Genomic DNA, 22,110 nt, shown 5'->3' with positions numbered 1-22,110 from the left:
CGCGGAAGGATCACCCCAGGGCGTTGTGCCTCCGGCAGGGGGCGATTCTGGTGCCCTCACCTCCTGGGGCCTCAGTTTCCCCTCTGGGAGGTGGGGAAAGGGTCCCTTTCCATCCTGTGGGAGGGGCCGGGTGGCTCAGGCTGAGCCCCGCCCTGCCAGGCTTCTTTGTCCTCGCCGCCACAATGCGCCCTTGCTTGGCATTCGAGGCCTATGAGGGCCCGCGCAGCCTGGCGGCGCCCCCGCCCGCGTTATCAGCGCAGGGAAACGGCGGCCCGGGCTGGCAGGGCCTCTCTGGGCCGCCGCCGGAGACATGTGTTGGACACGGGCCTTTCAGGCCTGGAGCCGCCGCACAAAGACCCGGGAAGAAGGCGGAACAAAGGGCTTTTTCACGCGGCAACTGAAAAGCCGCAGATTAGCTCGCGTGTGCTGCGCAGGCGAGGAGGGGCCGCCGGCCATCCCCCCACCCCGTCCGGACCCCTCGCCACCACACTCGCTCAGCCCGTGTCCCCGGGCTGGGGCCTCCACGCCGACCCCCTCTTTCCTGTTCTGAACCCCCCCTCGGCGCCCCGGGACACGTCCAAGGCCTGAATTGTGCACCCCTCATGCGCGGGGGCCACGCTTTGCCCGCTTCCCGGTTCTACGCGTTTGGCACCGTTTGCCATTCTCCGCATAATTCCTGTCCCTGCCCGCCGTTCTCGGAATGATTCTTTGCACCTCTGTTCCCTCCCCGTCCCCTCCACCCCCAGTGCCAGTCTTGCCCCCTTCGAAGCCCACTTCTGGGGTCACCTCTTATGGAATGATAACAGAATGTGCAGTGAGCGCCATAGCTCTGTACCACGGACTTTGCCCACTTCCAGCCCTCACCACTGTAGGGTGCAAATTATCAGCCCCATTACCCAGCTGAGGAAACTGAGGCTCAGAAAGGTTGCGGGTGCCCGCGGTCACACAGCAGGTACCGGCGCAGTAGAGATCCAAACTCGGATCCCTTTCCACCCTCCTCTGTTGGAAAGGGTTCTCTGCTCCCGGCTTCTCCCTGGCAGGTGGTCCCTCTTTTAGGGTGGGTCCGAGGGGTCATGGACATGGGCTCCGCCTGACGCCAGGACACCTCCAATCAGCCCCATCCTGCCTCCCTCAGGTACGCCATTGACCGTGACTCGGATTTGGATCAGATCTTTGATATCGATGCGGACACGGGCGCCATCGTGACGGGCAAGGGGCTGGACCGCGAGACCGCCGGCTGGCACAACATCACCGTGCTGGCCATGGAGGCGGGTGAGCCGGGAGCAGGGCGAATATTGGGGGGGAGGGACGGGGCTGAGTGAGGGGCGGGGCTGGGGCGGGGCAACGGGAAAGAAATGCGGCACTGTCGGCTGGGTTGCTGGGAGGCAAAAGCTGATGATGGGCAGGAACAAAGACCTGGGAAGGATCCCAAGTCAAAAGGCGAGAGCCGGTCTTGAAGCTGGCTTGCTTTCTTCAGCGTTTATTGACCGCCCACTACATACGAAGCCCTGTTTTAGAGGCTGGGGATACAGCCCTGAACAAGACAGAAAAGCTCCTGTCTTTGTGGGGAAGCGCTAGACTGTCAGCAAACTGGCAGAAAGGGTGTACATGTGTCAGATGTGCGAGGTGCTAATAAGAAACCGGGAAAGAAGGCCAGGAAAAGGGATTAGGAAGACCAGGGTGTTGTTCCTCTTAGAAGAAGGCCTCTCTGAGAAGGAGACATTGTCACAGAGATGTCACTCAAGTGAAGGACTCGAGCCCATGTCTAAGGGAAGAGTGTTCTAAGCACAGGGAACAGCCAGTGCAAAGGCCCTGAGGTGGTAGGTTGCCCAGCACGCTGGAGGAACAGCAAGGAAACCTGCATGGTTGTTGAGGGGCAGAGAGATCAGCCATTGTAAAGTCTTTGGATTGACTCTAAATGAGGGGGGAATCATGGGATGGTGGCACCATGTGAGCCAAGGAGGGGTCATTCCCTGACAGAATTCCTCTGGCCGCCTGGAGGGTGGGGAGGGAAGCAGAGGCTCGGCTGGAAGTGAAATGTGATAGAAGCGGAAAGATGAGACAGTGGCCTGGGCTGGGGCGATAGCCACGGGGGACGTGAGACGTGGCCAGCTTTGGGAGACTGAAAACGGCACCACACGACCTTCTGATGGCATGAGTGATGTGGAGGTAAGAGATGGAGAGGGGTCCAGGACTTCTCTAAGGTGCTTGGCCTGGGTTTCTTGGAAGAGTGCGTGCACATGTGCAGCTGGGGAGGCGTGTGAGCTGGGAGGGAAAGGGGGGGCCCTAGGCATGGGGTCTAGTTAAGGAAGACCATGGAGGTGAGGAGCTAAGAGCACAGGGGTTTCCAGAGCCCCAGGAGAGGGGAGAGTGCAGTTCAGGACCTCGGAGCAATGATGCCTGGCCCTGGTCTCCAAGCCCCCCGAGGCCTCCCCAGACCTTCCCCCAGGCCTTCCCAGGACCCCAGGCCCCCTAGGCCTCCCTAGACCCCTTCAGGCCCCCCAGGGCCCCCAGATCCTGCAGGCCCTCTCAGGGCCCCCAGGCCTCCCCAGAACCTGAGACCTCCCAGGCCCCCTAGGCCTCCCTAGACCCCTCCAGGCCCCCTCAGGCCCCCCAGGCCCCCCCAGACCCCTCAGGCCCTCTCAGGACCCCCAGGCCTCCCCAACCCCCCCCAGGACCCCCAGGCCTCCCCAGAACCCCCAGGACCCCTGGGCCTCCCCAGGCCCTGGCGCATCCACCTCGGCTCTCAAGCTTCAGGAGCCACAGCAGAGCTGTCTGTGAGCAGTCGTGACACAACAGGATTCAGAGCCTCTGAGCCTGGGGGTTGGGGGGAGGCGACATTCAGACTTGCCCCTACACACTTCGGCTGGCCGGAGCCCCTCCTGGCCGTGTGAGCCCCCCTGCCACCCTTCCCCCTCCTCCTCCTGCCAGCCCCCTCCCACTTTGCAGGCCCCACTGGCCCGTGGGCCAAGGAAGTCCCTCAGCTGAAGTTCCCTTGGTCTCTTTCAACTTCAGTTTAAAAGAAAATACAAAGCTGGCTCCAACCTCAGCGCCTGCTGCTCCAGAGTCTTTGAATCCACTCCTCCGCCAGGGCTTGAAAGGCAGATAACAAAGGTGGCTGGACTAGCGGGGAGGAGAATTCCCCCTCCTCACCCCCTGCACCTGCTCGCCGGGCAGCTGGGGGGACTGGCCTGGCTGCTGGGCAGAGATGCTGCCTCTCCCCTCTCCCCGACCAATACATGTCCCCCGCTAGCCTGTCACACTGCCTGATACCCCACTCATGGGTTAAGTATTGTGCTTCTACCCAGTGGGTCTCTTTTCAGAAAGCAGCTAGAGTAGCATACAAAGTCTGTAACGCGGCCATTTCACGGAAGAATGTGGAGGGGACTCTCCCACAAACATTTGACAGTGTCCCCTGATACATATTCTAGGCTAGATCCTTTCTAGGGTGGACTTTTATTGAATCATGATCAGTAACCTATCAGCACCCATTCTACTGATGGGGAGATCGAGGCTCAGAGAAGAAACCTGCCCAAGGACATGCATCAGCAAAGCTGGGATTTGGAGCAAGTCAGTCTGCTTCCCTCTCCAACACTGCCACCAGGTCTCCCTTTTCCTGGCATTCTCTGCAGTCTGAGCTCCACCCCCCTCCCAGCCACCAATCCCTAGCAACTGACCATGGGGTAGATGAGGCTCTGAAGGGAGAAGACTGATGACCGGCTCGCCATCCTCCCCCTCTGAGCTGCAATCAACAACCCCAACCTTCACCAGGTATTAATCAATGGGAAAATGAATGGCTCCCACTTCACAGAGCTAGTGGGAAGATTCAATAGGATCATGCATGGAAAGAACTTAGCCTAGTACTTAATAAGTGCTCAATTAGTGCTATCTATTGATCTTGACTCCGTGCACTTGACTTAAGCACCAACTGCGCAAGGCATTTTACAGTGTTGCGTTCATTGAATGTTCTCATCTAAGAGGTGTCAGTTCTGCTCTTATCTCCAACGTGCGGATGAGAGGTGAAATCATCCGACCACATTCCCAGCCCCAGCCTGTCTGACTCCAAGGCCCAGCTCTCACCCGGGTGCCCCTCAAGTCATGCTTCTTTGGTGCCAGGCACGAATCTGGGAGTGTCACAAATAATCCACTCACTCCAGTTTCTCACCATCTCTGTGAGATATGGGCAAAATTATTATCCCCACTCTACAGATGAGGAAATAAAGGCTCAGAGAGGAACAGTGATGGCCTTATGGTCACAAAGCAAATCCATGCAGGGCAAGGCTCCACCCCAGACTTCCTGCCTCCCAGCAGCCAGCCTGAGCCCCAAGTGCACTGCCAAGGGGTCTGCCTGCCCATGCCCTCCTGCTGAAGCATCCATTTGGTTTCCTCAGAAACCAAGGATGCTGGCAGGGTCACGGTGGCCCCACCTGCTCTGGGCATAACAAACATGAGGTGACAAGAATCAGAGGGGAAATATTTATACACAGTGGCGGAGCTTGGTGAGCACCTTGGAGAACGTCGCACTGGGTCAGGAGCCACCGCTGCTGTCATGCCGGATTACCTCAAAGACTCCCGAGCCACTTAGTATGCCGGCTCCCCTCTCCCCGAACTTCTGAGTCATCCATTCTGCCCATGCAGACTTTCCTTCCACTGACATTATCTTTAACGTTTTGTAATCATGAAATATTAATGACCGATATTGAATTTAAAGTACAATTTGTGTCTGAATCCTTCGGTGGAAAGGGCAGTTGTAAAGGGACAGTCTTCAAAGAGATGGAGTGCGGACTCGGAAAGCCAGTGCCAGGGATAGGGGTGCCAGCGGCTGCATCTGGCCCCCTCCCCCAACGGCTGGGAAAGAAGCTTCCCCAGCTGAGTCACCCCCGGCCAAGTCCGTTTTACGGCACCCTGGTTTTTCCATCATGCCATGGAGCGTATGTTATGATTTACATATGCATTCATGTAGCTAGTTCATCTCTTTTCCCCAGGAAGCTGTGCCCTCCATGAGGGCAGGCTCACATCTGCACCTGCCCCTTTCATGCAGGACTGGCATTTAGCAGGTGTGTGTAAGTATTTACCGAATGGACAGATGAGTGGGCTCACCTACCGGTTAGGAGAGCAGGGTGGCGTGGCAGGCGCCAATTCTGTGCCGGTTTGGGCAGGTCACTCCCCTCTCGTTGCCTTAGTTTTCTCATCTGTAAAATGGCATTGTTGCTAGGTGGCTGTAAACATAATGACTTTACAATATCTTTACAATAGCAGCTTCTACTTATTTTTTTAATGTTTTATTTATTTTTGAGCAGAGAGACAGAGCATGAGTGGGGAGGGGAAGAGAGAGAGGGAGACACAGAATTAGAAGCAGGCTCCAGGCTCTGAGCTGTCACCACAGAGCCCGATGCGGGGCTCAAACTCACAAACGTGAGATCATGATCTGAGCTGAAGTTGGAGGCTTAACCGACTGAGCTACCCAGGCGCCCCCAGCTTCTACTTATTTGATGCTTACAGTATGCCAGACATCACGTCGAAGGCTTTAGATAAAGCATCTCATGTCGTGCACATTTTAATCTGTGTGTGTAAAGTTCCTAGCATGGTTCCCGACATACAGTATCTGCTATTTATAGCCAGAGAAAGGATCTGAGGGTAGAAGGAATGTCAGAGACGATGGACTCCAGACCCCCCCCCCACCTCCCCTTCATAGCTGGGGTGACTGAGCCCAAGGAAGGAAAGCAACTTACTCAAGTCCACCAGTGAGGCCTTAAGACTCCCAGTCCAGTGCTCCTTAGGAAGACAACAGAGGGGGTCTGAGGAGTCTGGAGGAAGGAGCAGGGGTGGGGGGAGAGTGGGAGACAGCGCCACAAGGACACGCCCCTCCCCCATGTCTACCCTCAGCCAGTGTTTAAAGAGGGCCTCTGGCCACTACGCATCCCAGGCTAGGTGCTGGGATCTGGTGGGAACAAGGCTTGGCCACTGCCTTCAGAGCTCACAGCGGGGCAGTCATCTACAGCACAGAGTGGAAGTAAGGGAACAGTGGGCACTTGGGAGGGGCGGGAAGGGACTTGCCCACCCAGAGGGGAAGAAGGCAAAAAGCCTTTCCCAGAGGAGGGGACATCTGAGTTGGGTCTAAAGGGCTGAGGAAAGAGGGTTTGGATGCTCCAGACAGAAAGACCTGAAGCTGGGCAGTCCCCTGGCTATTCTGAGAACAGGGAGACTGAGTGTGGCCAGAGGCTGGGGCTGGGGGCCGGCTGCTGCAGGCAAGGTGAGGTGACATGCAGAAAGTCACCAGTCCTCTGCAGGAAGGGCCTCGGGTGTCCAGTGCGGAATCAGACATCTCCTGGAGACCACAGGGAACCAATGCAGGTCTTTGAGCAGAAGAGTGACATGGTCAGATGAGCTGTCGCAACATTCACTTGGGCTCATGGCTGAACGGGAGGGGGCTGGTCCAGAGCAGGAAAACCAAGGAGAGGCTGTTGTGAAGACTCAGGCTTAGACACGAGCTGGGGTGCCAGGACAGGGCTAGGATGGGCAGGAAGGAGCGCCAGGGGAGCTGAGTCTGGGCAAGAGGCTTGGTACAGCCCTGCACGGGAGGGGCTGCTTTCAAAGGCACTGAACTCCCCATCACCAGAGGTGTGGACACCAGGCCTATGTTCCTCTTGCAATGGGTGTCTCCCGGAATCCTGTGCCACCTGAGTACCTAACAGATGCCCCCCGGAAAAAAGATTTTGTGATGTCCTTGGAGTCTCCAGGACCGGTTCACACCTAGGAAGGAAAACTCCCCACCCACCCCATTCCAAGATTCCTCCTTCACCCCGAAGTCCCTGCTCACCCTTTGAAGGACTACACCGCCCCCCCAAAAAAGTCAAAGCCTCCAGAGAAGGAAGCCAAAGAGATAATCAAAGTCCCGAGAGAGACAGGGAAGGGTGCCTAACCCTGCCACTCCCATTAGTGGGGAGTTGGGACAGGGCAGGGGGCACAAGGACTCCACTTCTGACAGCCCTGTCACCCCCGCTGGCTCACCCAGCCCCCTCACCAGTCTGCGTGCTTGTCTTGGCCAGCGGGTAATTGGGATGATAAATCTTCCTGCCCAGCTGGCCAGCTCTAATCAGAGCCTGGTGTTTGGATGCAATTTAATTCTCTCAAGAAGGGGAGGGGCTGGGGGGGACTGGAGAAGAGGGTCCGGCTCTCCTGCCCACCCTCCACCACAAGTGAGTGGGAAGGAGGTGCCTTCGGGCTGCCCCCTAGCCTCTTCTCCCTCCCCCCACTCCCTTCCCCCTCCTCTCGTTGCCAGTCCCTCTCTCCTCCCCCTGACTTCTCACTCTCTCTGTGACAGCCAAGAACTTCAGAGTGCAGCTCCATTTGTTTTACTGATGAGAAAACCTCAGTCCAAAGAGAGAGGCAGGAAAGGGTCACACAGCTTGACTGTCTCTCAGATGGAGAGACCCTGGAGGGGGGGCAGCCAGCGTCAGTCCATCCAAGGAGGTCGTGGTCTCTCCCTGTGGCCTCCCCAGCATCCCAGCTTAGTCGAATGAATGGAATCCATTCATTCGAGGTAAACAAAACAGAAATTCCACTTACTGTCCAGTGGGGGAGAGGGTGAGGCACAAGTCAAGTAAGTAAGAACATAGGGGGTGTTGGGTAAGCATTATGGAGACAAAGCAGGGAAGGGAGTGTCTGGTGGGATGGCAAGGGGCACATTTAAATGTGGTCATCAAGGAAGGTCTCTCTGAAAAGGCATCTGAGCAAAGAACTGAACGATCAAACTTGGAGCAGAGCTAAAGAGGGGTGAGGGACAAAGCCAAAGAGATGATAACGGAAAGATTGTGTGCAGCCTGCGAGCATGTGGGACTTGGGTGCGTATTCTGATGGCCCGGGACTGAAGCAGTCAAGGAGAGCTTCCAGGAGGAGGCAAAGACATTTGTTTAGGACTTTGAGGCAAGTAGGACTCTGACAGCTAAAGATGGCAAGAATGGCAATACCATCCGTCGATTAGAACCCTCCCCCCTTTGGAACCAGACCCAGGTTCAATCCCAGACTGATCAGCTGTGCCCCAGACCTTGGGCAAGTTCTTTACCTCTCTGAATACGTTCTTCATCAGTAATACTAGTCTCTACCTCCCTCGACGGGTGACAGGATGAAATGGGGCTGCACAGACCCTGACCCACAGCACATGCTCCATATGTGTCTGCTGGTGTCTTTCTGGGAAGGATCACACTCCTAGGGGTGCCCTTAACAGTTACCAGGCCACTCTCCTCTCCTCTCCCCTTCCCACTGGCCCCCAGCCCTCCAAGCCAGCTTGTTTCAGAGGAAGTAATCAGGTGAAGGAATGAGACCCCTCCCAGGGGCTGGGGCCTTCCTTGGAGGGGACCCAGGGCCTCATTATCTGCAGCCTGCCCTTCTCCTCTGGGGAGGTGCTGTTCCCTTCCCCCCCCCCTTCCCCTGATTACTTCCTCACTGGATCCCAGCCCAAAAGTCACTTCAGGGAAAACATCTCTGCACCCATCCTGTTCCTGGACCTTTATCTCTTAGCTCTTATCCGGAGTCTGGAGTGATGTCTGTCCCTGCTGCTAGACTGAGAGACCACGTCGGGCTGGTTCACTGTTAAGTCCTTGGCACAAAGGAGGCACTCAATTCATAACTGTCAGCAAAACCGCTCAGTCCAGTCCCCTCTCCATTATATATCGGGGGCTCTGAGGCCCAGAGAAGGAAGACCTACCCACATTGCATAGCAGTTCTCCTGCCCTAAGCCCAGTCCCTCCCTGGGGCACCCACTGGACTGTCCGGCCTCCTCGGCCGCTCTGGCCCCCAAGGCCTCCCCTGCCACTGTCTGGGCGTCACAGCGAGCTAGCTCAGGGAAGCACCAGGCCGAAGCACATTTAATTTTCATTTAGGAATCGGTTAAGGCTGCAGGCCTGCTCAGCTCTGGGCTGTCAATCAGCCTTCCTCAAGGCTGCATCAATTAGTTTAAAAATATTGAATGCAATTTTGCCTGACACAACATATTGCAGCTACTGCAAAATATAATTTATTTTAGAAGAAGAAATAATTAAACTAATTTGCATGTCAGTCAGCTGAACTTAGATGCCAAGAGGGGGGTTGGGGCCCACGGGGAGCCGAGGGCACCTGCTGCTGGGTGTTGGGGAAGGTCAGTGTGGGCCCGGGTCCGAGAAGTAGTTGTTGGTGGATGGACACATATCCAGGCTTCAGGATCTGGACTAAGCACTGGCCTTAGAGGCAGGAGGCCCAGGCCCCAACTCAGCTCTGCACTGACTTGCCTGTGGCTCTGGGCAAAGTCCTGGCCCTCGGTTTTCTCATCTACAAACTGGGTTTAGCAAGACCTCCTTTACAGGTTGTTTTGAGGATCAAGTGAGGTCACAGATAAGAAAGTTTGTTACACAGGTGGAGATTAATTAACTGATGGATTCTTTGTTTTATCCCAGAAACATTTAAAGTGGCAAAATTATGAATTAATTAGTAGCAATGATCACAAACAATGCTAACTGTGATCAGGAGGGGTGTGGAGGAAGCCCACCGGATGTAAGATGTCAGGTTGGACTCCCCCACCTGCCAGTCGCCCCGGGGCAGGGTTGGCAACCCTTGACCCACATTAGACCCCTGGAGCTGTTAAAAAAAAAAAACCAAACCTTAAGCCTTGGTCATAAGTGGGTTTTAAAGGCTTCCAGGCAATTCTAATATGCAGCCAGGCTGGAGGCCCCCATGGTATCATGGGCACGGGAGACTGGCTGCGGGCCCCCCACGAGCTCTGGGGTTCCAGGCCAGCCCCAAGTTCAGGGAGCTCTGCACGTGGGAACTCTGGCAACATAGAGGTACCCCCTTTCCGCTCACCCAGCTGCCCCACCTCTGAGATCCAGGACCCTGAGTGATGACAGAAGGCTTAGGGCTTTCCCAAGCGCTGACCTGTGACATTTCAAGGTAGGACAACAACAAAAAGGTAATTATGTGAGGTGAAGGATGTGTTAAGTAACCTTATTATGGGAGACATTTTACAATGTATCAAACCATCACACTGCAAACCTTACAGTTACACAATGCCAAGGTCAATTCTATCCCAGTAAAGCTAGACATGAAAAACAACAAAAAAAGAGAGGTCAGAAGAGGCCTAGCAGATCCCAAAAGAATGATGCAATAATGGGGCTTTCGCCAGCAGTGGACCCAGGCCCTCCCCTGCCCCCACCCCCACCCCACAGCAAGTCCCAGGAGAAGCTTGCCGGCTCTGGGGTCGCCCTTCTGTACGGCCCATAGGCCCCTTCACCCCTTCCCTCTGCCTCAGCAGGGAGAGAGGTGCCTGGTCCTGGCAGTGGGCCTCACCCTCCCCACCTCCCCTCCTCCCAAACGCACCCACCTTCTGTCTGTTTAAGCTCTCCGGCAGCACGCTCTTAAAAATAACGGCTTGTCGGGCTTTCCCAGTCACGACTCCAATCTCCCGCCCCCAGAAAAGCCCCCTCTAATCACTGAAGCAGCAGATCTGGGTAAGCTGAGAAGATAAGGTGCCCCTGGCTATGGAGAGCTCCAGAGAGGGGTCAGGGTCTGAGTTAATTAAGGCCTCACCCCCCTCCTCTCTCTGACCCCCAGGAGGTGGCTGCACCTGCCTCCTGATCCCATTTCTCTTTATCAACACGCGGGCAGCTGCAGTCGGCGTGTGGTGGCCCCAGAGTTCAACGAAAGAGGCAGCAGATCAGCCTCACTCCCCCCCAGAACTCATGGGGTTCCTGGCTGCCTGGAAGCTTCCAGCCTGCCCCAAAATAGCTCCGGGCCAGAGACCCAGTCATCAGGTCGCTGCTTGAAAGGGGGTGGCTTCCTCTCCTAGCCCTTGAGGTTGCTGGGGGTAGAGCATGTTGGTAACGAACTCATGACTAAGATAGTGAGAGCAGGGCGCTGATGAGCAGCCAAGAGGTCTGAGGGGCAAGAGGCAGAAATGGCCAACATGCAGGATGGTGGTCAGAGAGGACAGGCTGGGACGAGGTATCCTTGAATCACTCGATGTCATTGCTGAAAGGACTTTTCAAGGGTGTCTGTTTATTTAGCAAATCCTTATACAGCACCTGCTGTGTGTTACATAGGCAGTTTTAAGTGCTTTGCAGATATTAACTCAATCTGTCCTCTTAACCAACCCATTACTAAGGAGCCCCGTTTTTGCGGATGAGAAAATGGAGGCACAGAGAGGTCAAGTGACCCGGCACAGATCACACAGCTCCTAAGTGGCAGAGTTGAGATCAGAACAACTTGGCTCAGAGACCTTGTTCTTAATCACTATGCTCTCCATTCATTTTCCAGATGTGAAAAGTGATATCAGGGAGGGAAATGTCTTTCCCAAGATCAGACACTGGGTCAAAGACAGAGCAATGCCAGGAACTCAAGCCTCTTTCTGTGAAAATTCTTCTAGGCTTCATTCATTCGTCCAACAGATGTGTTAGAACATACTCTGTGCCATATCCCACAAGGCCGGGGACCCGGGGATTAATACAGCAGGGAACTTGACCTCACAGACATCACAGCGGGAAGTGTGGGGATGTCGTGGTTTTGCTGAGGACCCCAGCCGAGACTCCCACTCGGTGGACTTGTCCTGCCCTTTCAGGATCAGGTCTCGAAAGGGCAGAGGTTTGGGAGTCCAGTTGGCAGCTGACCAGTTTTTTCATGCTTTTCATGCTTTAGTTTCTCTTCCAAAAAGTGGGGATATAAATTGAACCAAAGCACAGGATCTCCGCAAGGATCCCTGAAATCATGGATGTGGCTGCTCCAAGCACATTCTGTGCACTCGATGGTGATGGGATGTGGAGCAAGGGATGTTGCTTGATGGCAACAGCAGCGACAGTTTTGCTGGGGGTGGGACAGGGGTGGTGATGTGACGGTGACATGGGTCTTTACCATAGGAGTAATGGGAGTGACGGTGGAGCCGGTGATGGTGGTTATGGGGGAGATCGTGATCGTGTGGGCGGTGATAATGGTGTTGATACTGGTGGTGGTGGTGGTGGTGGTGGGAAGGTGCTGATAGTGATGGCTTTGGTGTTTGTGACAATAAAGATGAGGGGGGTGGTGCATTGGATACGGTAATGGTGACGGCCATCATTCTCATGGCAATGGTAGTGATGGTGATGACCTAATGGTGCAGCTAATAGGTGTGATGCTGTTGGGGATGGTGACAGAGAAGAGGGTGGTGATGGTGGTACTGATGGCTACGTTGACAGAGGTGACGATGATGATGCTAATGGTGGTGGTGGTCACAGCACTGGTGACGGTGACGGGGTTGGCGATGGTGATGGGGTGGCACTGGGGATCATGGCGGTGATACCAGTGGTACCGATGCCAAAGGCAATGGTGGTGATGCAGAGGTGGTGATGCAGAGGTGACAGTGACAGCGGTGATTACCCTGATGACCTAGTGGTGGTGATGGATGGTGACAGCAACAGTGCTCATGGCCCCCTCGTGCCAGATGTCCTCAGTCCTGATCCTTCGACCTGCTTGATCAACCCCTAGATCTCTCAACACGACCCCTCTGCCATGTCTGGTCCCAGCGGCAGATGGGGGGTTGTCCAGACCTCACATTGGGTACCTCTCACCCCACTCCTGTGATCTTGCTGCAGACAACCATGCCCAGATCTCCCGGGCATCCCTGAGGATCCGAATCCTGGACGTGAACGACAATCCCCCAGAGCTGGCCACCCCCTACGAGGCAGCCGTGTGTGAGGATGCCAAGCCGGGACAGGTACATGGAGGGGCGGGGGCCGGGGGGTTGTAGTCAGGACTGGCCGGGACACACTCTACCCAGGTCCAGAGTGGGCTCCACCTCGCATCAGCTCCCTGCCCCGTCCTCGCCCTTCAGCTTATCCAGACCATCAGCGTGGTGGACAGAGACGAGCCTCAGGGCGGGCACCGTTTCTACTTCCGCCTGGTGCCGGAAGCGCCCAGCAGCCCTCATTTCTCCCTGCTCGACATCCAAGGTGAGTCACCTGGGAACCACCAAATCCTAGGATGCAAGGTGGGACGGGCCTAGGCTCCCCTTCCCGCATTGCAGCGGGAGAGACTGAGGCTTGCAGAGGACCAGCGCTGAGTCCAACACCACACAGAAAATCTGGGCCAGGCTGGAGCCCTTACTCAGCCCAATGGCCAAACCCTGGAGAACAAGCTGGGGGTAAGTTGGCAGAGTGGAGAGGGGGCACCCCAAGAGAAGAGAGTGGAAAGATACAGAGAAGGAACAGATGAGGAGTGGGTGGGCCAGAGTCCTGGATGGAAAGAGCCCCGGGTCTAAGTGAAGATTGAAGTAACCCACGTGCACACACTCCTACCCTTCAGTTTAAAAAGTGCTGTATCCCACTCGTTTCTCCTTCCTCCTCACGGCTGCCCAGGGAAGTGGGAGGTGGTTTTCTTACCCTTCCTCCTATTTTGCCCCCTGTGATAAAACGGAGACTCTAGGAGGAAAGGGGCCGGGGAAGGGGGGCCTGGGTGGCTCAGTCAGTTAAGCATCCGACTCCGGTTCAGGTCATGACCTAGCGGTTCATGAGTTCTAACCCCACATTGGGCTCTCTGCTGTCAGCATGGAGCCCACTTCGGATCTGCTCCCTCTTTCTCTGCCCCTTCCCCTCTTGTGTGTTCAACCCCCCCCAAATAAATAAACATTTAAGAAGAAAGGGACCTACCCAGGGCCATAGAGAGTCAGCGGTGGGCTGGGATCCCAACCCACCCTGTCTCAGATCCAGCACGTTTCCTGCTTTAACCCACTTGCCCCCTTGAATGTGATGGCCCTGCCCAGCCTGAGCTGATCCCACTGTGAGAAGCTGAGTCTGAACCTCTGAGGAATGAGCCAGGGGAAGGGGATGGTCGGTGGGCGGGGAGTGAGGGACCTGGGTCCTGGCCCAGGCTCAGCCAGGAGCTCTCTGTGCAACCCCAGCAAGGTCTGTACCTCTCTAAGCCTCCCTTTGTCATCTGCAAAATGGGGCTGAAAGTGCCTGTCCTCACCCTTTAGCTCGGCTGCAGGTGGCTAGGTGGCCCCAAGGAGATGAGGGCCACCAAGGTGTATTATTAGTACCTGGAATGTGTCACTTTCTACTTTTGGCAATTATTTATTTTTTCAGTGCTGGGCCCCAAATGCCTAGATCAGTGCCTGGCACATAGTGGGGGGTTCAATAAAACATGTTAAACAAAACAGAGGACAATAAAGTGGAGTAAGAGTAGGAGCTATTTTAAATAAAGGGGTCTGGGAAGCCCTCTCTGAAGGAATCAATAGTGGTAGGGATCTAAAGGAAATTAGGGAGTGAGCGGTGCTGATAACTGGACAAAGAATAATCCAAGTAGACAGAACAGCAAGTGCAAAGGCCCTGCGAAGGGAGGAGGCCTTGGATGTTCAAGGAACAGAAGGCCTGCATGGTTGGAATGAGTGGGTGCCAAGACAAGGAGATCAGGTCCTGTTGGTTCTTTCCAACCCTGGAAGATCTCTGGGATCACTCCCGAGAGCTTTACATGCTTCCCTCCAAAAGAAGGGACCTCGGTGGTCTTGAAAGCCAGACCTTCTGTATTTCCGATTCATATTAAAAATATTTCACAACTAGTGCAGTTCAGATAACCAATCAAAAGGGACACTCACCATAAATAACCTGGAGCGGGACCCTGGAGCCCCTGCTGTGCCCAGCTTCACCCCCTCAGTGGCATGATTGTGCCAAAGTTGGGGGGGTGGGCATGGGGGAGGGCTGAGGCAGCAGGGAAGGACTTGGGACACTCAGAGTCATAGCTGTTTAAGCCTTTTTGGAAGTATTTCAATATTTTAACAACTGGTACCTCCTCTCCTGCTCATTATTCCAGTGCTATCCTGAGTTGGCCCCAGGAGACACAAATAGGTCTGGCTTAGCCTCACCAAGTTCACAAGTCTTTCCAACCCAAGGGGCCCAAAGTTCTGTCCCAATGGCCTATCTCTGATGGGGAGCCACCAGGAGCTCCCGTCCAGCACGACCACCTGGTATGAGTCCCAGGAGGGTGGCAGCCGTGTGCTGAGCTGGGAAGGGCTCCTCCGCCAGCCCCCCAGCCCCTTCCCACGGCCTGCCAAGCCCCCTCCTCCTCACCGTATAAATATCCTGGGTGACAAACAGCTACCCCAACCCATCTGTTTCTTTGTACACATTTGTAGCCAGTTTGGAAACGTGATTTATAAATATTGCTCTCACAGCCAGGGATTGACACTGATGTATGTCAGGCCAGATGGATGGATACAGTGCTGGGCGCAGATCCTGCCTAGAAGGGTGGGGTCAGGGTCCGGGGTGGCCAGCGGCTTCCCCAGGTGAAGCCAGCCACTGCCCAGGAGGGCAGCTCAGGAGGCTCAGGGATGACGCCCAGGGACTCCCCTCTGTCGGGTGGGGGAGTGGCAGGGACCAGAGTTCTCAGAACGTATGGCTCCATGGCCAAAGACAGCAACCCCGAGAAGCAAACATCTCTCCCCTCCTCTGTTCTTGCTTGGGAATTTGAGGCTGAGCCAGAGCCAGCCACTCATTTTTCAAATCTGTCTACTTCTTTGTGTCTCTACCACCACTATCCTTTCACACCTAAAACACACAATGTCTTCCTAACTGATCTTCCACGTCCCCTCTTGTGATTTAGATTAGAAACTCCCTCGCCTCAAACGTAGGCTCAGCAAGGGCAGGGACCATGTCTGTCCTGTCCAATGCTCTATCCTCAAGAGCTAGACTAATCCTGGCACACAGAGGGTGCTCAATTTGTATTTGCTATGGGATGAATGGATGATATGTCACTAGGTCTCTTCTTTGCTTAGAGCCCACCAATCAAGGGCCCCCCACTGCTTTTAAGAAAATAACCCCAGTTCCTTACAACAGCCTCTAAGAATTTCCATGATGAGCCCTGCCCACACCGACCCCCAGCCTCCCTTTGATTCTCTCTAGCCACTACCTTCATGCCTCCAGTCACAAAAGACCGCTTTAGTTCCTCAAGCAACCTCTTCTTCCATCCTCAGGGCCTTTGCATGGACTGTTCCCTCTCCTTGCACTCATCATTCAGGGCTCAGCAATAATACCACTTCTTCCAAGAAGACCTCCCTGACCCCGGAGACGAAGTCAGGTCCTCTGTTAGGTGCTCTTCCTTCACTTTTTCCTTCTTAGCACTCGCCATGGTTTGTAATTGTAGATTAAATTGTGAGTTTATTTAGCTAACATCTGTTTCTCACATTAGAATGTGAGCTCAGATTCAGGTCTATGATTGGTTCAGCTCTCCACTGTTTTCTCCCAGAGTCTAGCAGGGTACTAGGACACAGTACTTACTCTGTAAAGATTTATTGGATGGGTGGGTGGATGGATGGATGGGTAGATGGATGGATGGATAGGTGGGTGGATGGGTGGGTGGATGGATGATTTAATGGAAAATATAGCTGTGCCACAATTCACTGGATAAATTCAGACAAGCCCCTTCTCTCCAAGCCTCAACTTCCACATGTACAGAATGGGAATAATGTCACAGCACTTGGTGGCTGTCATGATTAAACATCAGTCTGTGTTTCATGCACCCACACAGTCCTTGAGGCATAAAAAGCATGCAGTCAGAGCCCCGCATCATCCCTCTTCCTCGTCTTGCTCTTAAGCCTCCTTTCTTCCCCTCTGGAAGGCAGGTATTTTCACAGCTGGGGTGATCCGCCCTTTGTCAGGGAGGCTGGAGCTGCCGCCAGAGTTTGAGGAGCTGACCTGGGACCCCCAATTCCCTTACAAGTTGCGGTTCGGGCATGTGTCACCCTTCAAGTCTGGCTCGGTGCCAGGGAAGAGGCAGGCACACGCGCACCTAACGCAACGTGACAAGTGCTATAACAGAAGTGTGCGCGGCACCTGCATGGGCAGAGCGAGGCAGGGGGAGCCATTAATCCTTCCTTCCCAGGGACGCGGAGAAAGGAGGCCACAGAAAGGAGGTGACATTTAGCTGGAGCATGACAGATGAGGAATTTGTGCAGGCACGAAGGTGGAGAGGGTGTCCCAGCTAGTGGGAGCATGGTGAGTAAAGGCAGGGCAGAGAGCAGGCACAGGGGCACAGAGTGCCGTGTAGGGAGCATGGAGTGGGGCACGAATGACTTAGTGGCCAGCAGTTATTGAGAATTTCTATGTGGCGGGACTCATCCTAAGCATTATTCATGAATTTCACCATTTAATCCTCACACCTCTGGGTTACTATTTTGCTTAGTTACAGATGAGGAAACTGAGGTCCAGAGAAGCTAAGTGAGCTCCTAGCCTAGTAAATGATACACTTGGCATTATTTTTTACCATTTTAGTGGAAACTTTAAAATATGTATAAAAGTAGACAGAATATCGTGAAACCTCATGATACCAGGCCATGAGCTTCAACTCATGACCAACCTTGTCTGAGCTGGACCTGTAGTTCACTTCACAGATGTGCTCAAGGTCCCAGTCAGCTCTTTTCTCCTGCATTGTGCCCATGATCGGGGAGGCCAGGACTAGGGGACTGAACTGGGCTAACTGGGGCCACAGAGCCAGGGAAGGGACCCAGACTGCCGAAGTCTGAGGTCACAGGGGTTCGCTGGAAGACTGTGGGGGCAGGGAAGACGCAGGAGTGAGGCATGGGCCCCCGGCAGGAAGGCAGGGCTCCCTTCTGTGGAGCTGGCTGTGAAGGGGGGCAGCAGCTCTGAGCACGACTGTGTCACGGCGCCGGCGGCCATCAAGGTGATGGAGGCTCAGGGAGGGCCTGACCCATGGAGGAGAGGGATGGAGGAGGCGGGAAGGGCAGGAGAAGTGGGCACCACCCACCACATGAGCCCACGCTCAGAGACTCGGAGTGCCACCTGAGCCCTACCTGGCGTCCCTAGCAACCAGCTGACATGGTGCAATGACTATGACATGTGTTAGTTCACTGTCCTCTGGGGTCACACATGTAGAAAGGAGACCTTGGTGCACTAGGGTTCCCCCATCAGGCCCCAGCCCTCCAGGCTCAGTCTCTTAGATTCCAGCCAGAAAGCTCCCTCAGCCAAAGCTCGGTGCTGAAGAAGACATCCTCAGTCTTCTCTGTGACCCGGGACTTGTCAGGGCCCACCAAGCTCAAACCCAAGGACCGCAGGACCCCAGGGTCAGAGGGCCTGGGTAGCTAGGGCAGAACAAAAACAGGCTATTGAGATGAACGGGGGGAAAAAAAAAGCTTAACATAGCTAGGGACAGGACCTTGGCCCAGCTGGGGACAGAATCTTGGAAAAGCTGGGGACAGGACCTTGGCACAGCTGGGGACAAAACCTTGGAATAGCTGAAAACAGAATCTTCAGACAGCTGGGAATAGCATCTTGTGACAGCCAAGGACAGAAGCGGGGGCTCTGCAGCAGGGAACAAGACCTTGGGGCGGCCGGGAGCAGAGCTGGGGGAGACGGGGGCGTAGACCCGTGGGGCATCCGGGAGGCAGGAGCTTGGGGAGGCGAATCTCGCGGCGGCATCAGGAGGTGGCCGAGACGGGGGAGGCCGGGACCCCGGACCCTGAGTCGCTCGCTACTTCCTTCTTCCGGAGCAGACAACACGGCAGCGGTGCACACACAGCACATGGGCTTCAACCGGCAGGAGCAAGACGTGTTCTTCCTGCCTATCCTGGTGGTGGACAGCGGGCCGCCCACGCTGAGCAGCACGGGCACGCTCACCATCCGCATCTGCGGCTGCGACAGCTCCGGCGCCATCCAGTCCTGCAACACCACGGCCTTCGTCATGGCCGCCTCCCTCAGCCCCGGCGCCCTCATCGCCCTCTTGGTCTGTGTCCTCATCCTGGTCGGTGAGTCCACCCACAGCCACCCCCGACCTGCCCAACCAGCCTTCGCCCCGGGGCCCTGGGTTTCCTTCCCAGTAACCCCCACGGGGCCTCAGCTGCCCCACCCACAAGGAAGGGTGGCCTGAAGGACAAGTTGCTGTGACAAGTCTTCTAAGTACACGGCAGCCCCACCCCAGTTCCAGAAACCCCCGACCGAGACAACTTTCATCTGGCCACCCTGTACACAGCCCAAACTCTCCCTAACTTGTAAAAACCAATCATATTATAAAAAACCCTTTCATGTCCATTGTCCTAGGACTTTTAGAAAACAGGGCTCTTGTGAACCTCACAGCCACTTGGCTGGGTGTATCATCCCCATTTTTCAGATGAGGAAACTGAGGCTCATAGAGGTTAAGTGGCTTGCATGAGGGCACGTGGTCTTCTGACTTGAAATCAGGCCTCCCTACCTTGTGTTCCCAGCTCCTTTAACTACACGCTCTGCTATGAACCTCAACTGGGCCAAAACCTTGGGGGCAGGTGAAAGACATTTGGTGGAAGCAAAATCTTCTCCGGTGTCACCAGTGAAGAGGTCAGGTTCCAGGAGCTAAGGGGGATTCCAGTGGCCGTAATGCCACGTCTTTGCTGTCGCAGCAGAAAGGCCTCACCTCGGCTGTGACTGCTGGACTTTCCTGCCAGCCAGAGCTGGAGGAGCTCATGCGCGGTGCAGAGCGCAGACGCCAGCTCTGCCTCGCTCCCTGGGAGATGTCAGCTACCCACCCCCCGAGAACCTGTCTGTGGCCACGCCGCTCCTTCTCCCCACAGAGGCCTAAGGCAGGCTCCTCCCGGCTGGGAGGCGGGGGGGGGGGGGGGCCTTCTCTCCCCTCCCCAGCCCATGGCTCAGAAACCCTTTTTCCAAAGGGTGCACTTTACAGCGGTTTCATTTTCCGAGGCAGTGCAAACAAATTTCTGCCTAATTGCCCACAAACGAAGAAAGTGCACATCAGTGCTCTAAAGGTGACGGGCGGAATCGCTGATCAGGCCTGGCACATCTGTTGCCCGCCGCCCGCGCTCCCCACCATCTGCTCTCTCGGGCATCCCCCTCCGCCGCTCCCAGCCTCCGCTCCGAAAGCTTGTCCATCCATCTTTCCCACTTCTCTCCTGACACCTTCCCTCCCTCCGGACCTGTTCCCAGGCCCTACCCTCTTCCCTGCCATGTGCCACCTTGTTAGATGGCATGCTGGAACCCAGCCCCATGGCCCTAGCAGGTGGCTCTAGCCAGAGATGTTAGGAGCAGCAAGAAGAATGCAGAGCCTGGCATGATACCCAGCCTGTGTCTCTCCATCCACCTACTCACCTACCCATTTAATTCTCTCATTGGTTCATCAGCTCCTTATTTATCCATCCAGTGAGTTCCCCATGTGCTAAACTATTGTGGGCACTGGAATTCATCCGTGAACAAAGGAAATAAAAAGCTCTGAGTAACTGGAAAGTTACAGTTGCCATCATGGAGATAGGGGAGACTGAAGAAGGGGACTTAACACATCAAGTTTGGACGTGTTAAGTTTGAAATTCTCTTGTTCGACCCAGATGTCTTGCTGAGTAGGAGATTGGACATACAATCTAGATTCTGGGGGAGAAGTAAGTCCGAGCCCGGGGCTGAGATGGGGGAATCATCAGCCTCCACGTAGAATGCAAAGCCAGGAGACTGTAGGAAAGCACCCAGACAGGGATGTGGACAAAGGGTCAAAGACTGAATCCTGGGACATATGATGTTAAGGGGTCAGAGGGGCAAGGAGAGACCTGTTTAGAAGACCCAGAATGAATGATCCCTGAGGTGGAGGGTGCAGGGGGTGGGCAGGGAGAGAATGTGGAGTCCTGGAAGTCAAGGGCAGAAAGCAAATTCAGGGGCACCTGAATGGCTCAGTTGGTTAAGTGACCGACTTCAGCTCAGGTCATGATCTCACAGTTCGTGAGTTCGAGCCCCGAATCAGGCTCTGTGCTGACAGCTCAGAGCCTGGAGCCTGCTTCCGGTTCTGTGTCTCCCTCTTTCTCTGACCCTCCCCTGCCCATGTTGACTCTTGCTCTCAAAAATAAATAAACATTTAAAAAAAATTTTTTTAATTTATTTTTGATACTGAGAGAGACAGAGCCTGACGTGGGGCTCGAACCCACGAACGTGAGCTCTGACCTGAGCCCAAGTCAGAGGCTTAACCGACTGAGCCACCCAGGCGCCCCCAAAAAATTTTTTTTTACAGAAAGCAAATTCACCAACCATCTCAGCCTTACACTCACCACATCTCCATCCACCTCTTCGTTCAGTCGTTCCTACCAGGCACCAGGCGAGGGGAACACTACCCGGATCCCGGAGGGGAGTTTAGACTGTATTTCAGGGTGGGAGAAGCTGTGGTTCTCAAACCTGAGCTGCTTGGACATCACCTGGAGGCTTCATCAAAACAAACTGCCAGTAGCTCAAGGGCAGGACTGGAGAAGTCGCATTTCTAGCAGATTCAAAGGAGATGCTGACGCTGCTGGACCAGCCACTGGGCTTCGAGAACCCCTGTGACAGAGGGAGGGGCTCCTCCCCAGGGCGGTGAAGCCACTGAACACCCCCCGCCCCGGGCCTGGAGCTATGGGGGAGGGGCTCCTACTGGAGACCATCTTGACCTAAGACCCAAAGGGCTAAGCAGGTGCTTCCCCTTCTGGAGGGCCAGGGTGAAAGAGAGGTCAGGTTCAAAACATCTTTCATTTCCCCCAGTCCCATCTGCCCCTCAGCAGCCCCCTGCATACCCCACCACAGAGCCTAGAGACGGCTCGGGTTTTATCTCCATAGAGTTGAGGATGGACACTTCAGAGATTGGGTCCAGCCCCCAACACCCATGGAATCCCTTAACACGGTGGTTAGCCTCTATTTGCACACCTCCCAAGATGAGTAGCTCACTGCCTGTCCATATGGCGACCACAGTTCTGATTGTAAGAAACGCCTTTTTTGCACAGAAATCGAGGAAATTCGCACCAGTGTTTAGGCTGGGCCAGCTTCACTGGTATGTGAGGAGTGAGACGCGGGTAGGGGAGATGGGGGCGGGGGGGCGGGGTCCCGGGAATGCCCTGAGCGGCCTCGGCTCTCACTCGTCGCCTTCTGTCTCCCGCGCAGTGCTGGTGCTGCTGATCCTCACCCTCAGGCGCCACCACAAGAGCCACCTGAGCTCGGATGAGGACGAGGACATGCGGGACAACGTCATCAAATACAACGACGAAGGCGGCGGCGAGCAGGACACCGAGGCCTACGACATGTCAGCGCTGCGGAGCCTCTACGACTTCGGCGGCGAGCTCAAGGGCGGCGACGGGGGCGGCGGCGGGGGCCCGACGGGCGGGGGCCCGGGCGG

General features: G+C 55.3%; 1 protein-coding gene across 1 annotated transcript in view; it reads left to right on the top strand.

The window, feature by feature from the left end:
• The window catches only part of CDH22 (cadherin 22), a 124,377-nt gene that overhangs the window by 101,059 nt on the left and 1,208 nt on the right, over positions 1-22,110 (top strand). The window contains exons 14-18 of the mRNA XM_029917960.1: positions 1,136-1,272; positions 12,594-12,715; positions 12,833-12,950; positions 18,500-18,751; positions 21,879-22,110. Of these exons, the coding sequence (XP_029773820.1) occupies positions 1,136-1,272; positions 12,594-12,715; positions 12,833-12,950; positions 18,500-18,751; positions 21,879-22,110 (861 nt within the window). The remainder of the gene's footprint in view (positions 1-1,135; positions 1,273-12,593; positions 12,716-12,832; positions 12,951-18,499; positions 18,752-21,878) is intronic.

The sequence above is a fragment of the Suricata suricatta genome, chromosome 12 (genome assembly GCF_006229205.1).
Source record: "Suricata suricatta isolate VVHF042 chromosome 12, meerkat_22Aug2017_6uvM2_HiC, whole genome shotgun sequence".
Lineage (NCBI taxonomy): Eukaryota > Metazoa > Chordata > Mammalia > Carnivora > Herpestidae > Suricata > Suricata suricatta.
This window is presented reverse-complemented; position numbering and strand designations above follow the sequence as displayed.